The sequence below is a fragment of the Phoenix dactylifera genome, chromosome 1 (assembly GCF_051530095.1).
Source record: "Phoenix dactylifera cultivar Ajwa chromosome 1, Ajwa_hap1_PhDact_Kaust_v1.1, whole genome shotgun sequence".
Lineage (NCBI taxonomy): Eukaryota > Viridiplantae > Streptophyta > Magnoliopsida > Arecales > Arecaceae > Phoenix > Phoenix dactylifera.
In genome coordinates, this window is record NC_143190.1 from 74,151,695 (window position 1) to 74,169,971 (window position 18,277).

Consider the following 18,277-nt stretch of genomic DNA (forward strand, 5'->3'; position numbering starts at 1 on the left):
CGCTCTCGGACGCAATGTACTCGGACATACTTATTTTGCTGAGATATTAATTTGTCCTTTGACATTTTGACTCTATGCAAGCCTTGAAACTATAGGCATGGACAAAGGGCTCGCACGAACATAATTTACCTAGCATGTTCGAGAAACCATCAAATTTGTTTATAAATGATCAGGAAATCCCGATCATCCCAAAAGCAGTCGTTTGCTAGCTATAGCGATCAGGATTATAATTTCGTTATAATTAAAAACAGACACAGCCATTCCACATTTTGGGGTTTCAAGCCCAACAGAGTTATAAAGAAAGTAGGCCACAAGAAAGATGCTGTAAACGGATGCATATATTTTATAAGAGGTATATACAAAACTTGGAGTCAGTGCAAGGGACTTGCTGTGTTGATAAACATGTACGAGTATCAATCAGGTCTACCTGTAAGCAAAACATATCAGCTAAAAGCAGCAGCACCAGCCATCACTCACATAGTACAGAGCATGCTAAGTATTTATAACGCAATAATAGACTAAACCGGGTGTTAAGAGATCCAGGAACGATATCACAGTTACCAAGGGCTGGAAACATTCCACTCAATCTGGACCGCACCACAATCAAGAACAAGCACCAAGAGAAAGCAGACATTGCTCAGAGTTCCGCAGCTTTCGTATAGATACAAACAATAGCTGAGAGTCTGCTTGAAGTAGGAGGTTACTTCCAGAGTTTGATAAACTTGTCATGACTTGCTGAAGCCACCAATCCAGTTACATTTGATACTGCCAAGGCTGCAATCAAACCCTCGTGTGCCCCAAGAGTAATGGTATTGTTCTCAGCCATGTCCCAAAGCTCCAATGACTGCAGTGTCCACAATTCCAGTAGATAAAATGGTCAGCGAGCCATCAAATTTCTTCATCGTTCACAAATTAAAAAGTACGAAGTAATAAACTCGGTTAATATAATAGGACCAGGAGCATCTGAAGCTTTCCAGAAAGGTAGAAATTAAGGGGGCAGGGAAATACACTTATCTTATTTCTTTTTCATTTCCTCTGGGTGCAAAAATAAACACCAATCATATTAGTCATCTAATGATGAAGACTAAATTGAGTTATACATCTCTAACTTGCTTCATTTTACAATTCGGACTGGTATCAGACCAGAGACAAACAAGAAAAATGTGTTTGGTGGGCCATTTTTGCTATGCTTATGACATCTAATACGATAAGTGAATCGAGTTATACTGCTAATTTGTTACATGAAACATCAGTTGTAACTTCATTTAAGACATTAATTTGGATGTAACAAGCGAGGACAACCACAACAGGGATATCTTATCATAACCAGTCTTCAACCTATTACTATGATATACATAAGTTGCCCATCGTAGATTCAGTGATTCCAGAACACAGTTGTGGAATTGCTTCTCATGCCTAGGGCCGTCATTTGAGAACATGTAAGCATCATTAAAACTAATAATAAAAGAGTTGAGAACCAGGACTCCATTCATCAGTAGTGCTAAATCTCGTCGAAGAGTAACAAATTTACTTCTTTTTAAAACATTTTTTGTTACATGGCATTGTTTTTTTCTGGTCTGCCATGATCATCTTATAGATTATCTGGGGATTTTGCAAAGAAAAATTCACCTTATTTACACTTCTGAAAAAATTAGTATTTTCACAAAGTCCATTTTAGATTTTGTCGTAGATAATACAGGCACACATTTAGCTCAATCGGACATGTAATGGTTGCAATCATAATAAATGTTGATACACAACCACCAAACCTTGCACCATCTACTGACAGTTGGTTTATGGAATCTCATGAACCATTAATTTCTGGGTGGGACCGCCTCTAATGCAATCTCAAGCAAATACATATCTTCTTCTAAACCTCCATCCAAGTGGCCCGATGTTTCCCCTCCTACATCCTTTTCAGTGAACTTTGTTCGACATTCGTATAGTATACCATTTCAATTCTCCAGCAACTCCAGCAGCTTCTCTAAGACATTGAGTTCTCAATCTATCCTTTCCAGTTTTATCACACATCCTAACATTCTCGTTTTCACTATCCTTAATTTGTTTATCAAACCTTCTTTATTACAACATATGGATCAAAACAACATTGCAAACCTTGTTGTCGTCCCATGAAATTCATTTAGAGCCACCAAGGTTTGCATTGATAACATAATACAAAGCACCTCTACACTTCATCCAACCAGCTCAAATCTTGTTCATATATCTTCACCTATCACTCCATTATTTTGTCTAATATATCCCAAATTATGATACATTATCACTTGGGAATGTCTCTGGACCATCAATCTGATCGGAAACTCATTTTCGTCTCTATTTTCACTAAAATTGCATTCCGTACGGTCTTTTTTTTTTCTTTTCAAGTATTCTTCCACAAAATCTAATTTAGAATTTGGTGTACTTCTAACCAACCAATGCTATATCATTTGCGAATAGCATACACTAAGGCATATCTTCCAAAATAGTATCAATAAATTCATCTATAATGGGTCTCAATAGACATTGGTATAGTGCCAATCCCTAGTGCAGTCCTCGTGTCACAAGAAATACATTCTATGATTTCAATGTACAGCTTATGATACCCTTCCTTTTTAAAGGCCACCAAATTTTCTTTTTAATTCTGCTCATCCAAGTCAATAAAGACTATAAAGTCTTTTCCCTCTTCTCTATTTCGTCTATCAATTGACTAAGTAAGAAGATAGCCTCTATTCTTGGCCCTTTAGGCATATCTCCAAATTGGTAGGGTATGCCCCGTACTACCTAGTTCGGGCTGCTACGGCGAATCATGATCCTACTTTGGATAAATAGATATCACAATACGTCGCCAATCATCCAATATCCTCTTGGTTTTCAAAATGTCATTGAATAACTTAGCAAGGCAAGTCAACCCAATACCTCTCATAACTTGCCAAATCCCAAAAGGTATTTCATGTGACCCTGGTACAGATTGATGGACATGTAAAAATGTTGTTATTGCAGTCAATGCAACAAACTATAATAGTCCAATAAAGTCCCAAATTGACCATTTCTCTCTCAGAAAACTAAAAAATTAGCAATTTGCAAAAATTAAAGGGAAGTGGATTTTTAATTCTACAATCCATCAAATTATTTCCAACACTTTGGTATCCAGACTAACTCATTAGACAATTACAGTATTAAATCATAGGGCCAAAACAAACCTTGAATAAACATCAATGTACACAAAAAGCATTTGCATGTGCAGTCCACAAACACCAAATAATCATAATCACAATGCTGCACAGAAATTTACCTAGTTTAAACTAAATCAAACCAGCATGCCTATCCCTTTAAGTTAGGAAAATTGACAAAAAACACTTGTGAAAATCAATTGCAAATAAATACCCAAGTAGAGGACTTGCCTGGTAACAGCCAATGACAAGCAAAGATGGATAAGTGGGGTGGAAAACGCATGAATGAAACTTGCTCCCATTACAGCTCAGCTCATGCACACATTCACCTTCACTCCCTGAACCAAGTGACCACACCCTGACCGAGTCTTCACTAACAGAAGCCAGAAGCTCACCCGAAGGATTCCAGCACACAGAATCAACATGTTTCCTGTGTCCCTGTAGTTTGGCAACGATGTCATATTGAAAACTGTCAGTTCCATGTCTAACAAATTCACATGCAAACTGGAGTACCACTTATGCAAATTTACACATTGAGAATCACATATAATCATCTGGAATACAGTCATACATCAAAAAAAGGATAAGGATACAAATGACACAGCAGCTTAAATTAGCTAATTTCTAATTGGCTAATTCCAGATGTAATTTCAAGAAATTTAGTTATAAGAAACTTGCTAAAAAGTACAACAATGCATGCTTTTGCCTTCACCATTCCTTTCAATTAAAGATACTCGCAAAGTATAAGAATAACAGCTCACCAAGAGGCAATACATAACCGTGTACTGCAAAAGTTTTACCGCTTTACACATAATCCAAAGGAATAGAACAAGTAGATGTCATTCAGGTTGTATTACACCAGCGTATGGATTCTAACATGCAAACATGTTCATGGGCATAACAGGCATGTTTGAAAATAGGAAGCATAAATTGAATGTATGTGGTTTTGCATGGAAACTGATAGAACTCTGGCAGAAAGAATGAATACATCAACCAGGCAATTCTTGACTTTGTTTCACCTAAACCAAGAATTACTGTTCTTGGGACTAGAATTCTGGTCATGACAAATGGTAGTTTTCAGATATTATTAGGACTAAATTACGAAGATCTCCAGAATGTTATCAAGGCTAAACAATCAATTTTCCATACATTATTAAGAATAAATTATGAAGATTTCCAAATTGTGCAAAGGATGGACCTTCGGATAGATGGATAAACAAAGAGATTAATTCATACTAAGCCTTCAAAAACGAATAATCAAAGCTACCACAGTATTTGAGTCGAAAATATGGGTAATGTTGAGAATGAAAAACCAATTTTCACAAAACAAAATAGTTGATTTGCAAATAGATTAGGATATCAATTCTAAATAAAATAGGAACATTCAATACATGGTTTCATGAAACAGAAACATTTTGCCAGAAAAACTTGATGTGATACTTCCTCTTCCTGCTTCAGGCATTTTAAAATCAATACCAAAAGATCCACAACTTACCTGTAGCATTTGCCTGCAAGCCTGTGTCTCTACATCTAGTATGGAAATAGTGTTGTCAGCAGCGGCTGCAAGATACCTTCCCTGACGAGGTTGAAATCTCATTTGGGCTGTTCCACCCTGCAAGTACATGAAAGGATTCAATGAAATTGTCAAATAATTGAAATTTTTCATGGAAAAAAACAAAACATTGATACAACAAAAAAAACTGAATTTTGTGAAAGAAATTAAGCACACAAGTTATAGCACTATTTCATACCTTAAAAACTCTAACACAGCTACCATTATTGATGCTCCAATAACGTATTTCTCCATCACCATCGCAAGAGCATATGAGATCTTCTTTATTTGGGTGGAAGTCCAGAGACATAACCGATGCTGAATGGCCCGTAAAAGTACGAAGTGAATAGCCTGGCTGTACATCCATTCAGTTAACTAATTTGTCTAAAAGTCAAGTGATGCAAACAGACAACACTAGCAGATAAGAGAAAAGGTAATCTGCATTATACAGATACATGTACAAATTAGAAGTTCTCGTGTAAAGTATCCCATAACACAACCAGTTTCCCCTGCTCTCTCGTCGTAAGTGTTAAATCCACACAACCTTGGGGATGACTCGTCAGGATTTTAATGAATTTTACACCAAGAAGATTCTTCAGCAAACATAAATACTAGAGTAGTTTCAAACTGAAGACCATAGATTCACGAGCATATTAAATGGAAAGATAATATGCTGAAAAAACTGTTAGCAGGTAAAATGAAAGTGAATTTTGTAAAACTCATCTCATCAATTAAAGGCTGCGTTTGGCATCGATGTCACTTTAATTTTAAAAAAAAATTGGAAACATGAGTTCTATTTCCATTTCTTTTTTTCCAAATTCCTGACAGCAGGAAACATATATGGTTCGCTCTCTTTTAGTTTTTTTAATAATTACAACAAGAGGAGCCACTGGACCATGTTGAGGCTGAGAGGCAACACTAGGAAGAGCCAGCAGGCAGCTCGAGTGCTGTCGGTGGCCTCGTGGTCAGGAAGCTTGCCCAGGGTCTCAAGGATAGAGCGAGTTTGGATGACATCGGAGATTGTGGCAGCCATGGCTGCCCAGATGGCTGCAAGAACGGCAGGCAACATCATCGTCGCCGATGGGGAGCTCATCGAGGGCGTAGGGAAAGGCGGAGTGGAGGAGGTCAGTGGCAGACTCGATCGGGCCATCGGCCAGGTGGGAGAAGCTAACGTGCTCAACGGTAATGACATGCTCAACAACATGCTCGAGGCAAATATGGGAAGGTCAAGCGGAGATCATGGAGAGGTCCGGCTGATGGGAGAATGGTGAAAAGCCAATTTTGAAAAAAGTGGAAGTGAAAATTTTTCACTTTCAGTTTTTCCAAAAGTTGTTTATAAGAAAAAAGAAATGAAAATAGGGTAACCAAATATGTTTTCTACAATTGGATTCTGTGTTTCCATTAAAGTAGTTCTTGTATGGTGGAATCAAAACAGAGAACTGTCTCGAAACCAATTTGTGCTATAAACACATCCAGGGTAACAGTATTTGGTAAGTCGGCCTTGAAAAATGACTTGCAATGATAAACATCTTTGAGTATGCTATATCATAAATAACTTGGGAATTAGAGAAATATGTACAGATTAGGTGGACAACTGCACAACAATAATCTGTTTCTCCACATTCATCAATAAAGATTTGTGTTTGGATTCCTGTGCTTTTACTGCCAAGCCAGCCAGTCATCCTGAAGATGTACTCCTTACAAGCCCACTTATAAGCCAGATACAAGCTTCTCAACCACTAAAGTGTCAGATCCTTAACCAGACTTTAAAAAATATTCCTACAGAGTTCTGCATACAAACCAAAATTTATGCATCTTTTCCAATACACTCTAAAGACACCAATCTTGTGGTATCTAATTTAAGTCGAGAAGTTATCCTCTAATTTTCACCTCTTTAATACCTGCTGATTGAACTCCGAATCCTATTTAAGGTATCTAGTTTTTTGCCTCTTAAATCAATTCTGTCAAGATATCAGATTCTTGTGCAGAAAGCTGTAGACAGGCCATGATGTCCGCATCTTTTCCCCAAACAATATAATCATAATCTTGTAGCTATCTTCAATTTGTTAAGTAAGGTTATAAGTTTTGTCATCTTGTCTTTCCCCTCTCCAATGCCTGTTCACCAAATTGCTCAACATGCAGTCCAGACAAGAAGCACACCAGGATGTAACTCTCATCCTTCCACAACCCTAACCTCCATATACATTATAAATAAATCATTCCAAATAGAACTTGCAGTTAAGTAATAAGTGCTACCATGAAAATAAAATTGCTTGCTTCTTTTTTATCCAACTAGAGTTAGCTCTACAAATCTTCTTCGCTAATTATTCTTGGCTATCTACAAAGTCCTTGCAAGCTCTCCCAGATCCTTTTTCACACTTTTCTCCTTGCTTTGTCCTCCATATATGCAAATCCTAACCTCCTACAATATATTCAATCCTTCTCTATCCTACATAGCTTTCCCATATAACTATGTTAACCTTCTCATTTATGCATCATTCACATTGTTTGCTTGGACCTTCTTTAGTGACCATCGTTTTTGAACCATACATATATCTGATGAGCATTATCCCGGTTAGATAAATTTTCACTCGCAACACTGAGACTTACATCAATTACTTAACAATACAAATGCACCTCCTGTTTTAGGTACTTGGATTTAATTCTATTTAATATCTATCCAATTATCCTTTTTCTTAAGTCACAAAATGACTATGCTTTGGTATCTAGGCTCATTTTTATTAGGATTAAAATAAACCTATACACCAAACATTCTGTCTTTAAACCTAAACTTTAGCCAATTACCTTTAATATTTTCCTTAATTTTTCCAGCTTTCTATTCAACCAACTGCTCATCTTGTCAACACATCATATATAAACAAACAAAATCGATGATCATCTTCTTGAATACAAAAGACGTTTACCCATGCCAAGAGACAATAACTTGGTGGTGACTGTCTGGTACGGCTAGAACTTCACTTGTCCCACTACAACTACTTTCGATGCTTGTCAATGTGCATCTCAACAAGCTCAATGTACCTTCCCAGAAGACAAACAAAGTACCTCATTCCATATTTATCGTGTGCTTCTCCAAGTTGACAAAGAACATGCATAGATTGTTTTATTAAGCATACCCATCAAATGCTTAAGCAAGAAAATGTACCATATCTAACTTCCTTTCATAAATCTCATTGGTTATCTGAAATAGCCTTACAGACTCCATCTAATTGCAGTCAAGCACAAAACACCACGTACAACAAAACCATCAAATGGCAACAAAATTGAAGCCCTCTTTCAAACTCTTAACATGTTGAAATCTTTCAATAATGAACAGTGGAATATAAATGAATGCAGCTTAAATGAGCTATGGTTCTCATAAAAAAGAGTTGGCTATGATTCTAACTAAGATACAAAGCTCCTAAATGGCTTTGGCACATACCAAACAAGAGAATTCAAGAAAGAATGACTACTGTACTAATATGTGGATGACTGTAGTCTAACATCATTCAACACCTGAAACACCAGCTGTAATAGAAGCACATTTACAGAAGGAATGGATATTTTATGGAGTCTAACTGTTCGAAGTATATCTTTATGACAACTCATAAGACAGAACAGGTAGAATTCCTTCTCAATGACAAGCAGGGAGCACCATTTACATGGAGCAACAAAAGATGTAATAAACAACAGATAATAAAACTAAACATAAATAATTAAGAAAAAGTTTGAGTAATGCAAGTTGAACAAATAAATTTCCAAACAGAGTGTTTGTAGGAATTTTACGAATAAGCATGAAAAAACAAGGGCATATGCTACTCACGTTATCAGCATCCCAGACCCTCACGGTTTTGTCAAAAGATGATGTAGCCAGACGAGACATGCTTGGGCTAAATCGAACATCAGTAATCAGCAAGGAGTGTTCTTCCAATGTAGATTTTGGCTTTAGAGTTTCAGTGTGCCACAAAACAGCCTGCATTAAAAAATCATTCAATGATATTGCCAATCCATCAATTTTATATTAATACCAGAGTAAATCCCAACCAAAAATGTGACAACATTTTTACAGAAACAAAGTATCCTCTGTTTGGTTCTGACCTTCTTATCATGGCCTCCAGTTGCAAGCAGTTTTCCATCGGAGGAGAAGTGGCAACAAATGACTTTATTTGTACTTGCTCGGGCCGATCTAATCTCAGTAAATGTAAACCCTGCCAGTGCAGCTTTAATGACATTAAATACAATTTGAACTGGAGAAGATTAAGCACATAAAATAGAAACAATTATATCACTCATCTTATCTTTTTATAATAGAACAGAAAAAGTTTGAATCTTTTAAACAATGGAAAAAAAAAACAAGCAGCACCTTTGCTGACATCCATACTGCGACCAACTGTATCCCTTGGGTCTGCATCATCATGAGATAAAAAAGACTCTACATTATCATCCAAAGATCCATCCTCCACAAAGCGGTCCATGTCAGCCTGCAATTCAATATCTTTATCATCCCACTGCCAAAATGAAGTGCTAATGAGGGTCTCTACTAGTAAAGAAGTTAAACTTTCACTAATTTACAAACAAGTTCCAAGGTGCTTACTAGCTGGTTTGATGGTGACGTTAGAGTTCCAGTTCCTTCAGAGCCAAACACAATCAATGGCTTAGATGACCCACCATTATGTTGCAATTGTGGCATTGATATCACGTCTCCTGGTGTGTGAGTAGATGGTGTTGAGGGTGCTGAGCTTGGAGAGGGTCCAGCAGTGTTTGCAGTCCCTGAACTGTTGGCAGGACCTGAGGAAGAGACAGGCTGCTTTCGCTTGCGCCCGCCTTGAGTCTTTGAAGCCTGACATTCATAAAAAGATAACTGTGCTTGAAACCTCAACAAGCATGTAATCCAAAACAACTCCAAATTATCCATAGCCAAGAGGTACAACTTAGAAGTAGATGTTTTTTCTACAGATTCTGGAAAGAAGAGACATAGAAAAACAAGAGTTACTCGGTATTATTCTAAGATCAACTTACACTAGCTTGTTAGCCTGCAATTCTTTTAAAAAAATCCATTTTTTATTATTTTTATCCAAATTACTTAAAAAAGTCAACCAGCTCAAATGATTTTATTGCTGTCAATGGCGTAAGGCCCCAAATTTATAAATTTAATTGCTGTAATTATTCTCATAGACCATTCAATTACGATAATTATTCTCATAGAGCAATCAGAATAATCACACACACACACACACACACACGCATATATTAAGCACCACGTTAGCAAATGTTACACGTGTCAAACAAGGCTCTCACGCACGCACATGGATATACTGACCCAGTATATCCAAAAGATTATAAATGACTTTTTTGAGGTACTGGCCAGATAAATTTAACATGCCACTTTTTTGCTTGTTTTTGCCTGGTTAAGAAGATAGTCACCATCTAACCAACCCTAACCAGTATCAAAAAGGGCTATATCCAATTCAAACTCAATGCAACCAAACCGCAGGTTGGGATCTCAAATTTGGGTTATTGCTAGGTTTTGACTATGTTGGGTCGAAGTAATTGCATTAGATTGAGTTTATGGATAATTTAGATTGACGAAAGGTTAAAATAACTTATATATTCTCCAAATTACAAATTATCTTTCAATATAGGGGTCAGATAAGTTATTACGATCAAGGTTTTAAATCTCATGGGGCAAGGTTGTCCTCCCATGAAACAAGACGTGCTGCCATCTCACCCCGTTGTGACACTTGAGACAAAGGATGTCCCCAAACATGCCGATTGGGGTGCTGAAACAATGGCAGGTCTGACACCTACCCCATCCCGATGTCCCGCAGGATGTCCCATTGGGACTTGAGTCCCTAATTACAAATATTTATAACCATGGTAAAAAAGCTATAGGAGATGTTTAACAGAAGCAGCTGTAATGTAAGATAGCCTAAATGGGGCGTATGCATTTGTTTAACACTAAATCATGTTCATTATCACCAAAAGAAATCAACAAAAAGGAGAACTATCGTTAACCCATCGCTAAAGCCGCTGGTCTCTTACATAAATCAAAGTAGAAGGATGATAAACTATGACCGTGATTACAAGAAATGCACCCCTAAATACTAACTCAGGTGAGGAGTGAGACATGCATCCCAAACATATAATATAATGTTTTATCAGAAAGAATACCAGAAAATAGGAAATGACTTGAATTTTTACACTTCATAGACTATGATGACACCATTGGTAATGGTAAGAAAACACTGACAACATCTACAAGTCATATTTGAGATATCATTACTGAGTCAGCACAGAAAAATAAAAGAGGAACCTGATCAGTTCCTCTAAAGGAGCTTGACATGCTTCCATCCACTGTAACATTGCCAGTACTGAGCTTTTCTTGTTGAGGAAGAAGGTGATTTGAATTTTGTGACTGCTGACTTGAAATAGCATGCTGCTGAAGCAGCTGGTGCTGGCTATTACTTTGCTGCTGCTGCTGCTGTTGCTGCTGTAGCTGAGCTATTTTCTACTAAACAAAAATAAGAACATAAGATGGTGGAAGACAATCTATGAAAGATAGACATAAAACAAAACATAGATATGCGGCTATTTCTTCAGAACAAACAATATGCAGTTACACAACCATTAAGAATGGCAGCTTTTATTTTCATTTTTATAACAATGTAAACCCACAAATATATAGGAAGTACTGAGAACAACAAAAAAGAATCAAATCTCCAGCAAATTAAATTCCAGAGTCTTAATTCATGGTTAGAAGTTATACTAGTTGGTGGGTGGGTAAGAGGGCAAGCCTCGGGGCAACAGCAAGGTTGCTCCCCGGGTTTGATACACTTCAACAGCATCTCTGTGCATGGGGCATGGCTATGTACATCCAACCCTCTCCTGACTCTACAGTTGCGGGAGCCTTGTGCACTAGGATGCATTTTTAGTTAGTAGGTGAGTAACAGTTAGGGGGGACAGCTTCATTTAGAGTCATTATCATCATGCTCTTTGTCAGTAACAAAAGTCGCTGAACAACAAACAGTACGACAACAGCGTACAGCAGATATAACCAGATAATGGTCTCTAATTAAATGCTTTTGTAAAAAATCCTCATTTTCATTTCATATTTTCATAATGCACTGCCTAATATGATAATTATAGGGATCAGGGAAGACTAGACGGCCTGTATACACTTGTGGCCGATGACACAGAAGTGTGATAGAAACCAGCTTTTGCAGGACAAAAACAGTCTGGAATGCCAAACAGGGGAACGGAACATGGACATAATCACAGTTGACAAATATGCTCATGTGATGATTGAAAAGTTTGTCATGTTGTAGCAACAAGATGCAGCATTATAAAAAAAAAAACTCATGCTTCAACAATAAAATTCATATTCTGGTTAAAACATATTAATCATGATATCTGCAGATGATTGACTGTTTCATGATTATACCTATCCTATCCACAAAATAAGCAATGAGGTAAAGCTTCGAACAAGTAAAAGCACCAATATTAGCAAGGATTAGAGGTGCACCTTGATTAGCATATCTGTATCTGCACGAGGAATAACAGAGCATGGAGTTTGCATTGGAGATCCAACATTTGGAATAACATCAACATTGTTTGACTGACCATCCTTCCCAAGAAGCATGTTTTTATTGTTCAGAAGCATTCGTAGCCTTCTGGTGTCAACATCTCCAGCTGACGGGGATGTCAAATTTTGCTGTGCCTGAAGAAGTAACTGTTGTTGGTGGGGACTTAGAAACTGAAGTTGATGAAATGGTTGCGGGGACTGCATAAATGATTTTTGCTGTTGCAGAATTCCTGAACGGAGTTGGTCAAGTCCCTGGAAGAAGTAAGAAAGAAAAAAATAATAAACGGCGTACAACCAAGCCATGTTGCATGGTTAAGAACAGACATAAATCAGAAGTGCGAGTCAAATTTGAGATGGCATAGACTCATAATAACATGTTCATGCAAAAATCAGAAGTGATAGTCAAATTTGAAATGACATAAAACTCAAAAATAACATGTTTCATGGTTAGCGATCTAAATCACTTTAATAAATGGCACCAACTTGTAAGAAAAACAAAGGGGATTTCATGAAAGGGTTTTTCCACCAAATAGAAGTTTAGTGGCTCTGGATGCTGTGAAAGAGAATCTATAGGAGAAATCAAAGGTGCCTAAGCTCAAGGTAGTGAAATGATATATACCCAAAGTTGCCTACAAAGACACTTTAGAGCTCACACTAAGCTCAAGGTAGTGAAATGATACATAACCAAAGGTGCTTATATAGAGACTTCAAAGCTCAACAGTTTTTTTTTGGGCAAGGGGATTGAAACCCAAAAACAACACTACTTGCATTTGCAGAATAATGTTTGAATATGCTATAGAACCAATCAACGAAGTGCTACAAGTGTCCATATGGAAAAATAAAAAAAATAGACATGGTAGTAAGCAAATTGTGCTTTAAGGATATGTGAATCTTTCACGCACAAGGGCTTGGAATCTTGGAAGGTAATATCATAGAATTTAGAGATCCAGGAAAAGCAATTAATTGTAAGCCAACAAGGAAAACAGAATGAAAAATGCAATGATTATCCATAATGGTTACCATACAGTACAAAGGACCAAAGAAATTTGCATATATGGTATAGTGAATGCAGATTCCCATAAAAGCAGGCCACATTAAGGATTTGCTTAAAATTTGCCATAATTGCAAAAATGCAATAGAAAACCCTGTGGCATGCATTGTTTAGGAATATCTGTTCACATATTCAACTAAAGAAGGAGACAAATTGGTTTTACCACAAGAGAACAAGGCAATCAAAGTTCGTGAGTATGTGGAATGCAACATTGACTGACATTAAATAAGAAATGAAACACATTCATCAATTGATGGTCAAGAAGTCAAGAACTACCATAAAGAGATTACTTACATCACCTTCAACTTATATTTAAGGGGGAAAATAAATGGGCACAAACTAAAATGTTTATAGTGAAATTAGAATAAGACAAATGACGTGGTGGAAAGATGACAGTGGGATGTTTTGCGACACATCTAGGAGATTCTACTGTAGCTATACATGCATTGCACAGATTATAGAGTTTGAAAATAATGGAGGACATACAGAACATGAGAAAGAAAAACAGATGAAATTCACAAATTACATATCTTGAAAATAAGACTTACTGTAAGCGGCCATCCTTTCAAAGTCAAATTGTTCCCAGTTTGATTAGACCCTGCGATGATTGCAATTACTGTTATTATACAGCCTAAGAACACAATAACCTATATCAACCTTTAAAACGCTTCAAACTGCAACTGAATAATATATCAAACTCAAGTGATAAATAACGCAACTGACATAAGACTTATAGTTCATGGCCCCTAACTGGAACAGTTAAATGACAACACAACCATAAGCTTCAAGGAGCAAATGGACAATAACAGAGCACAAGCAAAAGTACAATTACAGGATAAAACTAGAAAACAAGCAACCTGCCAAATCTTAATTGAAACAAAGTACTGAAAACATTACACAGTTCATGTAAACATTTGAGAATGATATACAGGTATAGTACGCAAACATGGTTATACACATTTTAGTTATGTAAACAAATTAAAATGACCTAAAGAGTTCAGAATTTAAACAGCTACTACCTGGAATTCCAATTAGCGATCCATCAGGACCTGCAGCTCTCGGGTTCAAAACTGGATTCATCTCAGTCTTGATATCCTGTCACATATTCAGTCACACCAGCAACAACATAAACAAAAACAGTAATTACATCACACTAGAAACCAACCTGTGTTGATCCAGGAAGTTGTTGGTTCCTAGCCTGAACCTGCTGCAAAGCCCCCGATAAGCCTCCAGATGAACCATGCAAAACTTGGCTGAGATGAAAACATGATCAGATGGCAGATCTAGAATAGTTGTTTGAGACATTTCACCCATCTCTCAAATATGTGCAAATGCACAAGTATAAATGAATATATATTTTATCGCAATCACCAGTAGAGAAGATAACACTAAATGTGATAATTTATACTAATTAAATAATGGAATGTCATGCAGGATTTAGGACCAATACCCTGAAGGCTGTCCAGATGTTGCAGCTGACTTTAACATTGATGCATGGCTTGGATCCCCTAGCTGACCCACACTTTCCCCAAATCTTTGCTGCAATTTAATTGCCCAGATGACAAAATATTGATTGATAAGCAAGTAAATACTATTTAAGCAAAGAGAGAAAGAATAAACAATACATGTCAGGCTAGAGGAATACCTTCATAGATGTGTCATCCATAGGATCCCTTTGAAGTGGCAACTTCAATCGTTCCTCGTACATTTTTGCTGCCAAGGCATTAGCAGTTCCAGGACTCTGACGGATTAAAGAATCACTGCCAACCAGCCCATTTGCAGTGCCATTTAGAAGATGAGCTCCCTCTCTACGCTGTTGTTGTTGCTGCTGCTGCTGCTGGTGCTGCTGCTGGTGCTGGTGCTGCTGCTGCTGCTGGTGCTGCTGCTGCTGCTGCTGCTGCTGGTGCTGGTGCTGCTGCTGCTGCTGCTGGTGGTGGTGGTGGTGGTGCTGCTGTTGCTGCTGCTGCTGCTGCTGCCGCCTCTGTAACAGAATTTGTTGCATTTGAATATGTTGATGTTGTTGCTGCTGCTGTTGAGGCGGCTGCTGCTGCTGCTGCTCTCTTGGTTTAGCATGTTGAGTCTGCCATTGCAAAAGATTATGGATGTTGATGTCCAAAATGTAGAGATCAAACATGGCCTATAAAAGAAAAAAGCCTATAACATGCATAATTATATCAGCACACCTTAGAAATTGCAAACTTCTTGAGACAGAGAACATCTTTTTGACAGTATTGTTTATCAAACACATTACATTGCAATACCCAATTTTCCTTTCAACGTGAATAAAAATAGAGCGAAGAAGATATGAAGCAGCCATACAAACACAAGCATTTGAACCAGAGACCAGAGAATTATCATCTATTATACTCCTGATTTGGAATAAAAAAGATGACTTACTGCAACGTGAAAAAGCCCACAGCAGTAAATGCTACTCGGTATACTATAACAGACGACAGCATCCAGCAGAAACTACAGAAGGGGAACCAAACAGAGAGATGATGAAGTATTGCTGCTTACATGCCTAGAACGAAATCAATGAACGATGCACTTTTAAGCATCTCGAAATTCCATTGTGGTGTAATGAAGCCAAATCAGTGATTCTACAAGGTTAAATAGATGTTCAATATCTGATCTATTAGATGCATAAAGACAGCCCGAGAGGCATTACTGTCATAATTAGAAAGCGTACGCAACAAAAGTTCGTTCGATTTTAGCAATAATCAGCTAAAGAAAACAAGCAACATGTTACCAAAAAGCACTGCATGTAACCTTTTCCCTAGATAAATAATAAACAACTTACAGCATATAACTGCACAATCTTGCCAAAAAAATAAAGTATATTTTTTACCAAAAAAAACAATGAAAGGCCATAAAAACTTGCCTCTATGTAAGACGCAGCGACATCAGAATGCTTTTCATTTGTCCTTGCAATAAATATATCCCAAAAAACAGACCACCACTCGAAGAGAAAACCGCCAGGAGCATCAATTGCTGAAAAATTAGGCAGTCATGGCATACATCTATTTCATAAAAGAAAATCCAAGTACAAAGAAAGTACTAATAACCTCCATGGCTTCCCAAAGTTTCACTGCAACTTACCAACGGGATCAGAAGATACCTTCCCTTCAGCTTGGAAGGCCTTTGCGGTTGCTTGCAGATTTCTCTTAACTAAATAATCATAAATATACACATCCAGCCTGTTTTGAACATTCCACAGAAGATTACAGAATCAGTCATAGAGTAAAGAATGGCTAATACAGGGGGAGAGACATGCCAAGTGCAAAGAAAAAACTGAAAGAAAGAACTTATTTCTTAAGCAAAAACCTACAGGAATAGAGTAAAACAAGAAGTACGGAGGGATGGGGCAAAAAAACCCTAACAGGAACATCAACGGAATGATGTAGCAGAAAAAAAAAAAGCAAGGATATTTTAAATTCCCCGTTGCTTGATGCGAAAGCTACAAAGAGTCCACCAAAGAAAAACTTCGGAACTTGCAGTCCAAGATAAAAGGAATGCACGAATCCAATAAGGACCATCCAGAAAATTGATTCTAAATGGAGAAAAAAAAGGGACAAAAACGTTACAAGGAGCAACGAAAATGATTTCCTTAAAACAATAAAATATTTTGTTAAAACTGCACCAAATTGCCCTAAACCCTAACCCCAAGCAAGAAAAGACGCTGAAACTCTCAAAAACTCGGTTCTTGAAAGAGAAAATGGTAAAAAGATTAAAACATCGGAAAAGAATGGCGAAGCCCTGGAACAAAATCCGCACGCGCACTTCAACCCCATCGAAACCCTAGAAGACAACCCTACAATCTCGGTTCTTAAAAAAGAAAATAGTAAAAAGATTAAAAAAATCGGAAAAGAATGGCGAAGTCCTGGAACAAAATCCGCACGCGCACCGCAACCCCATCGAAACCCTAGACGACAACCCTACAGTAATGGGTACCAAAGACGCAAGAAAAACTCCGTCAGAAAACGGCGAAGGAGACACGAAAACTGGATAACCAAAAATCTCGAACACTAAATATACAAAACGCTACAAAAATCCACAACGAAACAGAGATTTCAAAGAAGCAACCGCGTAAAAAGCTCACATTTTATCAGCCTCCCAGTTGTTCTGCGACATGATTCCCACCAATCCAACCGACACAATCCTCTCCCCCCGCTCCCTCTCTCTCAAAACCCTCAATCGCCGAGCCGAGAGACGCCAGAGAATCCCCAACCTACTCTTCTACCACCTCCTCGAATCGGATTCCATCCAAAAAAAAAAAAAAAAAAACTCAAACACCGTCTTCTTTTTTTTTCCTTCTTCTCAACACTCCGGACCGCCGCTCGATTCCTTCTCCTTTAATCCAAACATTCGATTTCCCAAACCCCTACACCGATCCCTCGGAAAGAAGATAGAAAGAGGTCAGGAAAGCAAAAGAGGGAGAAACCCAAAAGAGACGCGCGGCGAGTTAAAAAACTTGATAGGTTGTAGCTGACAGCCGTGCCCTATTTATAATAAGGGTAAAAACATTGAAATAAGATAAATAAAAATAAATTATTGCTTCATATTTGAACTCCACTCAGATACGTACCCTGGCTCGTGCGTGGGACTATTACCACATACATTGGAGTAACGTTATCGGCCCAGGCTTTGTAATCTTATGCGGGCTGAAATTTCTATGCGCGTGTACTCCATCCGGTCGAAAAGAGTGTATCGTGTCCGTCCATTATTGGCTTCTGGTGTAAATTTCAACGGTAGATCTTGCATCCGCACAGAGATTTTTATGCGACGGAACACAGGCGCCGGTTACGAAGAGCGATACACGGTAGATACAAAATACGGAAATATAGTTAGGAGACTAGAAGCTAGTATCTGCCGCTAAGTCTAGCGGACGACTGCTCGAAATTAAACGGCGCCGTCTAAATCCGTCAAAG

The 18,277-nt window shown here is 37.8% G+C and overlaps 1 protein-coding gene across 4 annotated transcripts; it reads right to left on the reverse strand.

Annotated features, from left to right (window-relative positions):
- Positions 1-320: 320 nt before the first annotated feature.
- Positions 321-17,850, reverse strand: LOC103722721 (transcriptional corepressor LEUNIG). 4 transcript variants are annotated; one of them, XM_017846570.5, is made up of 18 exons: positions 17,449-17,850; positions 16,449-16,546; positions 16,231-16,340; positions 14,995-15,429; positions 14,800-14,888; positions 14,515-14,602; positions 14,369-14,444; positions 13,898-13,947; positions 12,239-12,550; positions 11,030-11,224; positions 9,311-9,556; positions 9,080-9,224; positions 8,815-8,924; positions 8,540-8,689; positions 4,919-5,074; positions 4,663-4,779; positions 3,399-3,605; positions 321-844 (listed from the first exon to the last, which is right to left on the reverse strand). In XM_017846570.5, exons 1-18 carry the CDS (start codon positions 17,478-17,480, stop codon positions 701-703), a joined length of 2,760 nt encoding a protein of 919 aa, XP_017702059.4. In that variant the 5' UTR covers positions 17,481-17,850; the 3' UTR covers positions 321-700. The 4 variants fall into 4 exon arrangements, with proteins under 4 accessions (XP_017702059.4, XP_017702060.4, XP_088568034.2 ...); XM_017846571.5 differs by having other exon boundaries at positions 9,080-9,197; positions 17,449-17,830; XM_088711908.2 differs by having other exon boundaries at positions 9,080-9,197; positions 14,369-14,435; positions 17,449-17,808.
- Positions 17,851-18,277: the final 427 nt, after the last annotated feature.